At 45.2% G+C, this 13043-nt stretch overlaps 1 protein-coding gene across 1 annotated transcript in view; it reads left to right on the forward strand.

The window, feature by feature from the left end:
- The window catches only part of cacna1ba (calcium channel, voltage-dependent, N type, alpha 1B subunit, a), a 192766-nt gene extending 187282 nt beyond the window's left edge, over window positions 1-5484 (forward strand). Inside the window, exons 47-49 of the mRNA XM_079270837.1 lie at window positions 1020-1263; window positions 3499-3713; window positions 4444-5484. Of these exons, the coding sequence (XP_079126963.1) occupies window positions 1020-1263; window positions 3499-3713; window positions 4444-4995 (1011 nt within the window). The 3' untranslated portion in view covers window positions 4996-5484. The remainder of the gene's footprint in view (window positions 1-1019; window positions 1264-3498; window positions 3714-4443) is intronic.
- Window positions 5485-13043: the final 7559 nt, after the last annotated feature.

Consider the following 13043-nt stretch of genomic DNA (forward strand, 5'->3'; position numbering starts at 1 on the left):
GTGTAGTATATTACAGTGTAGTTGTATATTATAGTATAGTATATTATAGTGTAGTTGTATATTATAGTATAGTATATTATAGTATAGTATATTATAGTACAGTATATTATAGTATAGTATATTATAGTGTAGTATATTATAGTGTATATTATCGTATAGTGTAGTATATTATAGTATAGTGTAGTATATTACAGTGTAGTATATTACAGTGTAGTTGTATATTATAGTATAGTATAGTATAGTGTAGTGTAGTATATTACAGTGTAGTTGTATATTATAGTATAGTATATTATAGTACAGTATATTATAGTATAGTATATTATAGTGTATATTATCGTATAGTGTAGTATATTATAGTATAGTGTAGTATATTACAGTGTAGTTGTATATTATAGTATAGTATATTATAGTGTAGTGTAGTATATTACAGTGTAGTTGTATATTATAGTATAGTATATTATAGTATAGTGTAGTATATTATAGTGTAGTTGTATATTATAGTATAGTATATTGTTATATTATTTGAGCTGATCACAGTAGGAAGAACAGGTGACTCTGATGTTGTTAACAATTGCTCAGTGAGCTACGTCAGTGAGTCAGCAAGCACGACACCAACACCAGGCAAGCAGCTCACATGACTGTGACACACAAGGCCAGCAGGTGGGTGAAGGGCAACGGACTCACACTGGACATCAGGCAGACCTGTAGGTTTGGAGCAACAGGATGAGAAACCAATCCAGGACGGGCGCTCATACAGGTTGAGGTGTCTGGAGAGCATCATTGACCATCTGGTAGGGAGTGAGTGAATATACACTGCTGAAGGAAAAGTGGAACCAGGTGAGCAGGGAAATGAGAGTCATGACAGGTGGGCCAGTCAGTGGATGGATGGGGAGTAGAGATGCACGGGGCCGGGCGAGAGAACCGTGTTTACTGTCAGTGAGTCAACACGGAGCAGTTGTAGTCATCGTGTGAAGCTGGTCTACATGATGGAAAGTGATCTTCTCGTCTCTCTACCTCAGACTACTCCTGATGCCAGTCCAATGAAGCGCTCCGTCTCCACTGTGGCCCCACAGCGACCCCAGGAGGTCAACCTGGGGGACTGCACCCTGGAGAAACCCAGCCAGGACCGGCCCCCCCACCACCACCACCACCACCACCACCACCGCTGCCACCATCGCCGAGATAGAGACAGAGATAAAGACAGGGAGAGGAGGCAGAGGTCTTTGGATGCACCTCTGGGTGGACCACCACCTAACTCTGCTGGTTAGTCAGCACTCACACACACACACACCATATACTCACACACACACCGTATACTCACACACACACACACAGGATACTCACACACACACACCGTATACTCACACACACACCGTATACTCACACACACACACACAGGATGCTCACACACACACACCGTATACTCACACACACACCATATACTCACACACACACACACAGGATACTCACACACACACCGTATACTCACACACACACACACAGGATGCTCACACACACACACACACACCATATACTCACACACACACCGTATACTCACACACACACACACAGGATGCTCACACACACACACACACACCATATACTCACACACACACCATATACTCACACACACACACACAGGATACTCACACACACACCGTATACTCACACACACACACACAGGATGCTCACACACACACACACACACCATATACTCACACACACACCGTATACTCACACACACACACACAGGATACTCACACACACACACCATATACTCACACACACACACACCGTATACTCACACACACACACACAGGATACTCACACACACACACCATATACTCACACACACACACACCGTATACTCACACACACACACACAGGATACTCACACACACACACACCGTATACTCACACACACACAGGATGCTCACACACACACACACACACACCGTATACTCACACACACACAGGATGCTCACACACACACACACACACCGTATACTCACACACACACCGTATACTCACACACACACCGTATACTCACACACACACCGTATACTCACACACACACAGGATGCTCACACACACACACACCATATACTCACACACACACCGTATACTCACACACACACACACAGGATGCTCACACACACACACACCATATACTCACACACACACAGGATGCTCACACACACACACACACACCGTATCCTGAAGTCCATCTGTTGGATATGAACTGCTTCATCATGTCCCATGCGGGACCCTTCTGGTCAGCTTAAGACCTTTAATATGTTATTTTGATGTATTTACCAACAAGCTGCCTCTGGTGAACCAGCAGCGGGTGAGTACAGGTCTATTCAGACAGAAGGCACCATATCTAAATACATGTGTGTTTAACATTAAAGCATCTCAACATGTTCTCGTGGAAACCCAGAATACAAAGATGGACCTGAAAGTGAGCGTGATGTGTAAATGTCTCGTCCTCCTCATGTCGGTCCTGAAGCTCTGTGTCCTTGAGGGTGAGGTTGACCAGGGAGTCCAGGCCTTCTGGACTGACCCAGGAGCAGTTACTCACACCCAACAGTTCACCGTTACCAGATAGATGCTTATTCTCATTTTGATGGAGAGCTGGAGAAGTAACTTCCTGGCAACTGGTACCAGCACCAATAACGAGTCCAGCAAGCTGAGCTTTCTAAACATGAATACAAAATTGATCTATCGTGCCTTTTGGATATGAAATGTAAAGTACACATGCTGCTATAAAGTACTTCACACCCATCATCTCATCCGCTTCATGGAACAAGATGACTGAACCTTGTGTTGAACATCCCGTCATTGGTTCCCTGAGGAGGAGTGTGCTGTCACTAACCCGCCTTCAGCAGGCGGACTGACACACGTTCACTGAACTCAAAGCTCCATGGGAACAAATCAATGTCTGTGTTGATTGATGTTGAACACGCGCTCAGAGACGGACTGAACGTCTTCATCAATCAATTTAAAGACGGTAAATGAGTTCAAAACACGAATAATATTATCGATACATAGAGACAGATACAGATCATTGTGTGATGTAAGCGGCTCTGTTTCTAAACGTAGACCTCGTGTGGACACTCGGTGTAAACGTAGCAACAGATGTGCGTTTTAAGATGGAGACGTAGTCGTGTGGACATGGCCTGAGTCATGAAGAAATGGTTCTTACATTGGTACATCAGTCTGCAGGACATATCTTGACATGACACAAGTGTAGATAATAAACTAACTTGCAGCTGAATCCTGAAGCTGCTTCAGGTTCAGGTTGCTGTCGCTCACTGAACCCAGAATGCAGCTGTGATATCTGATGGTATTAGCAACACCTGTGCTCTTCCTATTCTGACAGGACTCAGAATGCCTGCCTGACCAGATTACTGGCACTCAAAGCCATATTAAACCAAAGTCAGCCGGGCCTCTAACATTATCCTGAACACAGAAACATCTCATGGTCCTCCTCTACAGGTGCACCAGGAGAGCCAAAGTCTGACCCGGCCGACTCCAGAGATCGAAGCCACGACCGCGGACGCTCCCACGAGAGGAAGCACCACTCCTCTGCGGATAAGCAGCGCTACTACTCCTGCGACCGCTACTGCAGCCGGGAACACTGCCACACCAAATCTGCCACCGCCAGCTGTGCCGCCTCCCCCGGCGAGGGGCAGGAAACCAGCAACAAGCAGGTGGGAGGGCACGGAGAGTTGGGACAGACCAGGCACTGAAGCAGGGGAAGGGGATTCTCACAGGGTTGTAATCAGTTTGGAGTTCATCTGACAGGGTTAGCTATCTTTGAATACTATCTTCCATCAGATAGAAAACTCCTCTTAGATGAAAGAACTGTAGAACTAGTATTCATGTGCACCTGTGGAGCCTGACCAGCCTTTAGGCTGAGGCCTCTAGTGTCAGACTAGAAGGGATCCGTCTGCCAGCTGTGGGTCAGGGTCAGGGTCAGGGTCAGACGGTCACAGCTGAAGAGTAGTGAACTATCAGGATGAGCACAGGTCTCTACCGTGTCTTCACTGAGACTAGAGGCCTCAGGGTTCCATGGAGCAGCATGGTGGAGATGCTGTCGTAGGCAGAGTACTCTGTGCTGTGATCCCTCTGCATGCTCCTACAACTACCTCCTCTGTCTGCCTTTAGTGCAGCTTCTCATGGCCTTTCACTTCTTCTCCCACTTTCTCTCTTCATCATTCTCCGTCCATTTTGTCGATCTGTCATTGTCTTTCCACTCGTGCTTGTTATTTCATTCTCTCCTCTCTGTCTTGTTTGTTCTCCGTCATCTTTCATGTCATCACATATACATGTTGCTATCTTTCCTTTCCTACCTCCGGCGGCCCTGTCTCCTTCCCTTTTCCTTTCCTTTCTTACATCATTTCCTCATCGTTTCAAATTGCTTGTCCAATTTTCATCCAGGGCAGTGGTTGGGTGAAAGGCAGCCCAGTGGCACCGAGTTACACTTCTAGCACGCCGAGCCGAGGACGTCGGCAGCTCCCCCAGACCCCCCTCACCCCGCGGCCCGGGGTGGCCTACAAGACTGCCAACTCATCCCCTGTGCCCTTTGTGTCCGGCCAGGCTTCTCTGAGTCCTGGCCGGCTGAGCCGCGGCCTGTCGGAGCACGACGCCCTCCGGCACAGCACCCGCTACTTTCCCTGCCCCGTCACTCGTATCAGCTCCGAGCCCTTCCTGAGCCGGGGCCACGGCGAGGGCCTGGGCAGCCTCTACGGCAGCCTCCGGGACCAGCTGGACGTCTTTCAGGATGTGCTGTCACTGACGCCCAGCCCCCGTGCCGGCCGCTCATCTCGGACCGCACTGCCTCGCATGACGGAAGCCCTGCTTCCTGCTGCGCAGCAGAACCTCGGGGTGCCCAACGGGTACCACTTCAGCTTCGGGGGAAGCACCAGCGCAGGCTCTGGTCTCAGGGCACACAGGTATTACCAGGAGGCAGAGGAGGACGAATGGTGCTAGCATGGCTTCAAACCAACCTTTTGAATGCATTCTGAGGAACTGTGATGAGTTTTATCATCTTCTTTAAAGGCTTTCGTTCACATGGTCAGTGTGTGTGTTTGATGCTGTATTTGTAATCCTGACTTGGAGCGCTAAGGTGAGCGAGAACATCTGAACAGGGAGAAAGCTTTTATCAAGGTAGCGTTATGACACACAACAGAATGTCTTACAGTAGTTCCCTTCATTCGCTTTGACTTCAGTCTTTGGTTATTAGCCCTCAAACAGCATTATATCACATACGACTACACATTAACATGAGAATGTCTCCTGATGTAGGTAGAAAAGGGAAGATCCCAAGAAATTGATTGATCAGCTTAAGGCCCAGATCACAGGTGGTATCTGCATGAAAGGTAAAATATTATCAACTTTTCAGAGATAGTCACTGCTAGTCACCGGCCCAGGCAGCCAATCAGATCAAGCAGAAGGCGGGCTTTACTACTTTACCACTGTACACGCCCCTATCATGTTAGGTTGCCTAATCACAGCAGGCTCAGGCAACATTAGCATCCATGTGGAGTGGTGTTTCTGACACCTGAGCAGGTACGTCCAGTGGTCACCTTTTAGCTCTGGTTTGGTCTCTTGAGCTGCTAAACGCTGCACTAAGTTCACCAGCTGGTCTCTGACTGTCTGTCTGCTGCTGCTGGGAACCAGGCTGATCAGAGCGCTGACTTGATCTGAACTCTGACATGTTGTCTAACCAAACATTCAGCCGTAGGCTGAGGTCAGCTGCAGAGCTGATGATGGTTCTCAGTAGGTTTGTCTCACCTGTCACATGACACATTTCTCCATTGTACATATAGAGATGATGATTAGTGCAGCTTTGACTCTTTATAACATATATATATATATATATATATAGTTCTGTTTACCTCCATGCTACAGCAGGAACACAGCCTCTTTGGCTTGGACTGCTCCACTCTGTGCACCACAGACACAGTGATGGAGGAGCACATGCAGAAGCCCTTTCTTCATACGGCTAAAGACAACAGCACGCTCGATGCGAGCTGTGCTCCGTCAGCTGGTTACAATGTCCCCAGAGCACCACCTGCCGTATAACAGGCCTCTTTACGCTGTGGGTGGAGGTAGCTGCTGATGGTTAGAAGAGTCATTGTGGTAGTTTCAACAGGAAGTGAAGGAAACAGCACAAACAGAACAGTTCAGTGAAAATATGTATTACAATTGTGTTCAACCGCTCAGACATAACACTGTAGGAACAGCTGTGTTTAGGACTCTGGCGTTCCGTGATGAGGCCTACTTCTTCATGACATTCCCTTTGTGTCAGTGGAACAGATGAAGTGCTGCCACACAAGCAGCGGCCATTGTTTTGCCTGTTACATGTGTTTCGTAAGCTTGAAGAGAGAAGCAGCGCGCAGGAGCAACGAGGACTCACTCATTTGAGTTCTATAAAGCCTCCTGTAGATGTTCTCTTCTCATTCTGTGCATCTTTCAAATCACGTAAAAGCAAAGATGTGTTTTTTGTGAACTGCTTCCGGGTTGGCCATCGTTTCAGGTCTAATGTTTCTTACAGACTTTTTTGGGGATGTTTTAAGACGAAGTGCCTGTCCTTTTAGATATACTGTAGAAAAGGTGCCACGTCAGCTGTTTTCTACTGCATCCACACTGGAGTAGATGTTTGGTTCATTCCGTGTGTAGCTCTGCAGGAGACCATGCTGTACAGGAGGTCTCTTTAGTCTGCACAGACCTCTGCAGCTTTCAAAGACACCAATGGAAAAAGCATCTTATGAAAGTCCATCATCTTTTTCTTGTTTTTGATAAACCATGTGTGGGTGGAGGAGCAAGAATCGACATTATGAAAACACTATGCGAGCACTTAACAACTATGTAAACTGCATAAATACATGGATCCAGTTACGTTGATGCCAGTAGCACGCTGTGCATGTTCAGATGGACCTGGGCTGTTGTGACGGTGTGAGTCTTCCAAACTCCTGTGTTGTTGGGACTGCACATTGTGTGTTAAAGGAGTGAAAGCGTGTGTTCACTGTGATTTTACCCAAGTAGCAAAGGGGGTCCAGTCTGACTCCTTACGGTCATGGTCCCGTATGTGTCGGTATAGTATGTGTCATGGAGTGGCGCTTCTTTTTATACTCATGCATAACTGGCAAAAAATTGATGTTTTAATATCATTCAGAGCAATTTCAGCAGCTACTGTATCACAGAGTGTGGCAGCGACTAACTGCTCCGTCTACAGTAGCTCAACACAAACCACAACACAGTAGCATCATTAGCTTTGTCCATGTTCTGTGGAATTGAATTAACAGTAATTGGCAATTTAGTTCATCATTTCTAATTAGTACAAAATGATCAAGTACATTGATTTCTTTTATATCTTATTATTATTATTATTATTATTATTATTATTATTATTTTATATCTGAAGACTGCTGCACACTGAGGTAAGAGCTGCTTCAAGGTATAAAGCATTGTGAGGTGGACTGAAGAGGACATTCTGCAGTTTAAAGTCAGCATGTCAGTGCTCTCTGGTGGACAGACTGTGAACGACATGCTGACTGTTTCATATCAGTCGGTGTGTCTCCAGTACGTGCTGTGTGTTGTAATGACACAGCGAACATGTCCACCAACACGTTCCATTGACAAGAAGAAGTTCAGGCCTTTTGATGGGGCGTGTTGTAAATGTAGGATATCGATGTAGAACTGAAGTCCTGCAGCAGGAGGAGACGCTGCAGATGGAGGCGATGTGGTCTCGTGGGCTCAGCTGTATAAACTCTCCTAAAGATAAACTACAACACAAATCACATAACAACAGCTGGAATGCGGTGGATATCTAACAATGGTCAGATCTGACGGTACTGGAGAGTGGATCCTACTGCCCAGACCTGCCTCTGCCTCCAGGTTTAGGAGGATATCCTGCAGCTGTCTGAGCTCAGGAGGACTGCTGGTCCCTGAAACTGGCCTGAAGGTAGTGGAGGAAGACAAGAGGGGTGGGGCTATGCAACCTGACAAACCCGTATCTCCATTCATTCTGTAGCTTTACATGCCGGTCTCTGTGGAGCCAGGCTTCAGCATGATTGTGACCAAATGTTTTATAGAAAATGCAACGAAAGACATGCAAACAAAAAAACACTTCAAATGTGCAACGGCACATATAGACAAGAAACCGAGGGGATATTTAGGATCACAGCAACTTTCACGTATATTTGCATGCATAACATGACAATATGAAATGGAGATCCCATGGCTCACAGTGGGGGGGGGGGGGGGGGGGGGTTAGGTTACAATAAAGGCTTTTTATAGATCAACCTTGTAAACTGTCAAAGTGATTCTTTCTCTCAAAGACAGGAACGTATTCTTCTGCAGATGTATTTATCATTTAAAAAATGTAACTACGTCAAAAACCAGATCTAAACATTTGCACCTTCTCTAACTCTGCTCTCTGTATGAGACACAGGAAGCGTATCTGCGCCCGGGTCTGGACCAACCGGCCACCAAACATTAGGATCAATCCAGCTGCTCTAGTTCTGCATATAGGCAGTGCAGATGTGGCTTTTACAACAAAATACAGATGTTTGCATGTTCTGACAATGTATGTGCATGTGGAAAACGTCGTACTTTTGGACACCATGTGTTATTTTGTTGTTGATTTTTAATATTTGATATAAACTGGGATTACAAACAGTATTGGACATTGTAGACAGCAGAGCTGGAACGTTCCTTTATTCGGCTCTTGGGATTCAGTCAATTGTTTGTTTGCTTGATTTTATGTTTCTTGGCCAGACTTTGAACTCTGCAGTTGTTTCTATATTAAACATTTTGTATGCAGCAAAGCTCCTTGAAATAAATAAGAATGAAAGATATCTGCCTCTGATTCGCTGGATGGGCTGAGTGGTGCAGCTGGTACACTGAGCACATGTAACCTGCTGTAGAACCTGCTGAGCCGTCTTTAAACCACTGAAGACTTGCTGGAGAGCTCCAGAAAAAGAAGCTTGTAAGTCGACCTCGAGGTAAGATTATTAACTGTTGTTTGAATGTTCATGCTCATTTTATGTATTGTCTTTTGTTTAATAGACATGTTAAAGCAGCAAACACACCTATACATTCAGCAGACCTTCATTTGGAGTTCAGTGCGTGTCCACCTGCTGAATCTCATCCGGATTTCACTCTTCTTGGCTCTTTGGTCTCCAGCCTCTTCTGAGAGGAAAAGCTGCTGAATGCTCTTCTATGTTCACCAGCTGTTCTCATGCTGGAGGGCACGATCAGTCAAATTGTCCATGGTAACCAATATCTGTTGGGGTTTATTTGTCTCCAAACTGGGTTATTTGCCTTTTTTAAATCTCAACTCAATGCATAAAATGAGGCTTACAGTAGCTGCTGTAGTTACAGACCTCATTCTGCATCATCACTGACAGTTTACATTTTCTGATCAGAGATCAGACTCTCAGTGAAATGTCCGACAGTGAATGCAGTGTGCTACATAGACCTGGTGAATACAGAGTGACTTGGGACAGTCTCATTGCTTCAGGTCACATATATGAATATCCTGATTATAAAATACACAAGATTTTATTTGCCATTTTCTCTTTAACTTTATTGGGGTTTGATGAAGTGAACAGACCGTAAACAATGTCCAACGGCTGTATTTCATTCAGGGTATTTTGCTGTGATGAAGCTCTTTATGGGTGCCCTGTGATCAGCAGGCATTCATAGCTGGAAGAATAGGAATAATAGAAGAAGAAATAGTTTATACAAAAAACGAACGAGCTTCTTTTCAAAATCAATCAGTGAGCAGGTCACGAGGTGAGAATCAACTCTGGACATAAGCACCACATTCATGACTGGAATGAAAACTACTGATTTTGATAAAATGCTGCTGTTATAAATGCAGGTATGACTAAGCACTTAAAGGAACAGTGTGTAACATTTAGGGGATTTATTGGCGGAAATGTAAGATAATATTCATAACTATGTTTTTATTAGAGTATAATGACATGAAAATAAGAATCGTTGTGTTTTCATTAGCTTAGAAAAAGTAAGTAAGATTTATTTATAAAGTGCTTTTCACAGACAGTCACAAAGTGCTTAACAGGAGCAGAATTACAAACATAAAAAACAACGTGACCAACAATATACAGGAATGAACAAAAACAGAAAGTACAAACATAAATCATGGTTTAAGAGCAGGTCTAGGACATGAGTTTTTACCCAAACGCCAGTCTAAGCAGGTGTGTCTTGAGCTGGTTCTGGAATGAGTTCACGGAAACAGCAAAGTGTAGAGGTGCAGGCAGAGCATTCCACAGCCTCGGTGCTACTGCCTCAAAGGCTCGGTCACCACGGGTCTGAAGGCGAGTGCGTGGGACAGACAGAAGACCTAACACGTCTGACCTGAGAGCGTGGGCGGGTGAATATGGGTGAAGTAGTTCAGCTACATATGTAGTCTGACTGTGTAGTGCTCTGTAAGTGATGGTGAGAATTTTAAAGTGTATCCTAGATGCTACAGGGAGCCAGTGGAGAGATCGGAGTACGGGGGTGATGTGAGACCGTCGATTTGTCCTGGTGAGTAATCTGGCGGCAGCATTTTGGATGACCAGCAGACGGTTAAGAGCAGATGCACTGAGTGATGAGAAAAGTGAGTTACAGTAGTCAATGCGAGAAGAGATAAATGTGTGTATGATCATCTCTAAATCAGGTGTTGATACTACAGATCTCAGTTTACTGATATTTCTTAGGTGGAAGAAACATGACCTGGACAGCTGCTTAACATGAGGAACAAACGACATGGATCGATCACAGATAACCAGACCCCGAGATTACACAGGTTGCAATGGGCCGCAGAGGAGAGAGGACTAATAATCTGCCTGATCATGGGGACAAACTCATCTGGAGCAATAACTAGGACCTCCGTCTTAGAGTCGTTGAGTTGTGAGCAGTTTTCTGCCGTCCAGTCTCTGATGGCATTGACACAGTCCAGGAGCCGAGTTAATGTGAATGCCTCGCTGGGTTTGAATGACAGATGGAGTTGGATATCGTCTGCATATAAATGATAGGACACATTATAGCTTTTTATAATCGGTCCCAAAGATAACAGATAAAGGGAAAATAACAGAGGTCCCAGAACCGAGCCCTGCGGTACACCACAAGACAGTGGAGAGGTAACAGACACAAAATCACCCACAGAGACATTGAAACTTCTGTCACTGAGGTAAGATGTAAACCAGTCTAACGCTATGCCAGATATGCCCACCCAATCACAAAGCCTCTTTAATCAGGATGTCATGGTCTAGTGTCAAATGCAGAACTGAGGTCCAGAAGAACTAACACAGAGCAGTCACCTGCATCAGCACACATGAGAATGTCATTTGAAACCCTCAGGAGAGCGGTTTCAGTAGAGTGTTGCTTACGAAACCCAGACTGGAACTTGTCGTACATGTTGTGCCTCTCCACTGCAGCAGTAAGTTGTTTGACCACCACTTTCTCTAAAATTTTGGACAAGAAAGGCAGTTTTGATATGGGCCTGTAGTTCATGGGCAAAGCTGGATCTAAGTTAGGTTTCTTTAATGTGGGCTGGATAGTGGCATGTTTAAAATAGGAAGGGACAATTCCTGTAGACAATGAGGAATTGACAATAGATGTCACTGCAGGGCCAATAATTAGCAGAACTTTCTTAAATAGAGAGGATGGAATTATATCCAGAGGGCAAGATGATGGCTTTGTTTTGTTAATTAAGTCCATCAGGTCTTGAAGGCTGATAGGCTGGAAAGAGTCCAGAACAGCAGGAGATTGCGAGGAGCTACAAGTAGATGAACAAATCCCATCCTTTTTTCTCCAGTATTAAAGGAAACTCTGAGGTCCTTGAGATATGAGTGATGCACTTCCAGCCCAGTGGCTTTCCAGAGCCGCTCTGTCCTGTGACACTTCCGTCTCAGGCTGCAGACAGCGTCTGTCATCCACGGAGAAGTGTTGGAGGCAGCCCTGGTCCTTTCCTGAAAGAGTTAAGAGGTGCCACTTTATCCAGCAAAGTGGTGCAATGTTCATTAAATGACTGTATCAAGAGTTCAACATCATTGTGGTTTGTGTTTTGTGTTACTATCACAGCAAAAGTGCATTGAGAACTGATCAGCTGTACTCTGAGTAATAATGAGTAAGAAATGTTCGTTTCAGACACAAGAAAATACTGTCATGTTCCAGTTACGAGTCGGAGACAGAGTGAAGTCCTTGCAAGACTGGTTTATGAACAGAAACCGTCAACAATAGTGCCGAGCAACTCCAGCAAACATCATCGGTCTTCGTACAGTTTTTCATCAACACACGTCTTCGTCGGTCCGGTCTAACAACCCTACAGGTAACCCCTCCTCTCCTCTGCTCCACCAATCACAGGCTCGCACCGTGACTAGCGGGTACAGTGCGTCCCGTGATTGGCCAGAGAGAGGGAGGTGACAGCCTGACCCCTCTACTAAATAGTTTTCAAGCTTCTTGATTTATGTTCTTCTTTGATTCTAAATATTCACTGATGCTGCACATCATTCATAGATGCATCAACGGGCCACTTGGGGGCTGCAGACCATGCTGAAACACAACAGTAACATCTCGTCCCCTTAGAGGTGTTATGGGGAAGTAAACTGTTGCCTGAGTTGTATTTGTGTCCACCTGATGCATGTAAAGCTAATATCCACGTTTTGATTTCCACCAACTCCTGAGAAAAGTAGAATCAGCTGCTGAATGCTCCACTGTGTTCACCAGCAGCTGAGTCTACCTGTACATCTGCTGTTTGCTGCTGAGAGGTAGCGTGCAGGCTTAACCAGACCTGTTCTGCTGGAAACAGTGGCCCGCTGCCTGAACATGGGGTTTCACATTGACACATGGGTCAATAACAAATACAAATAATAATTAATACTACAGAGTTTATTATGATTTTGTTCATGTTATGGGCCAAGTTGCAGTCTGAGCATATGGGGTTTCAGTCTGCAACAGTGACATCATTAATAGTCACTTTACTAATAATGAATTGTTTTACATATAGATGCATGTCTTTATTA

The sequence above is a fragment of the Melanostigma gelatinosum genome (genome assembly GCF_949748355.1).
Source record: "Melanostigma gelatinosum genome assembly, chromosome: 6".
Taxonomy (NCBI): domain Eukaryota; kingdom Metazoa; phylum Chordata; class Actinopteri; order Perciformes; family Zoarcidae; genus Melanostigma; species Melanostigma gelatinosum.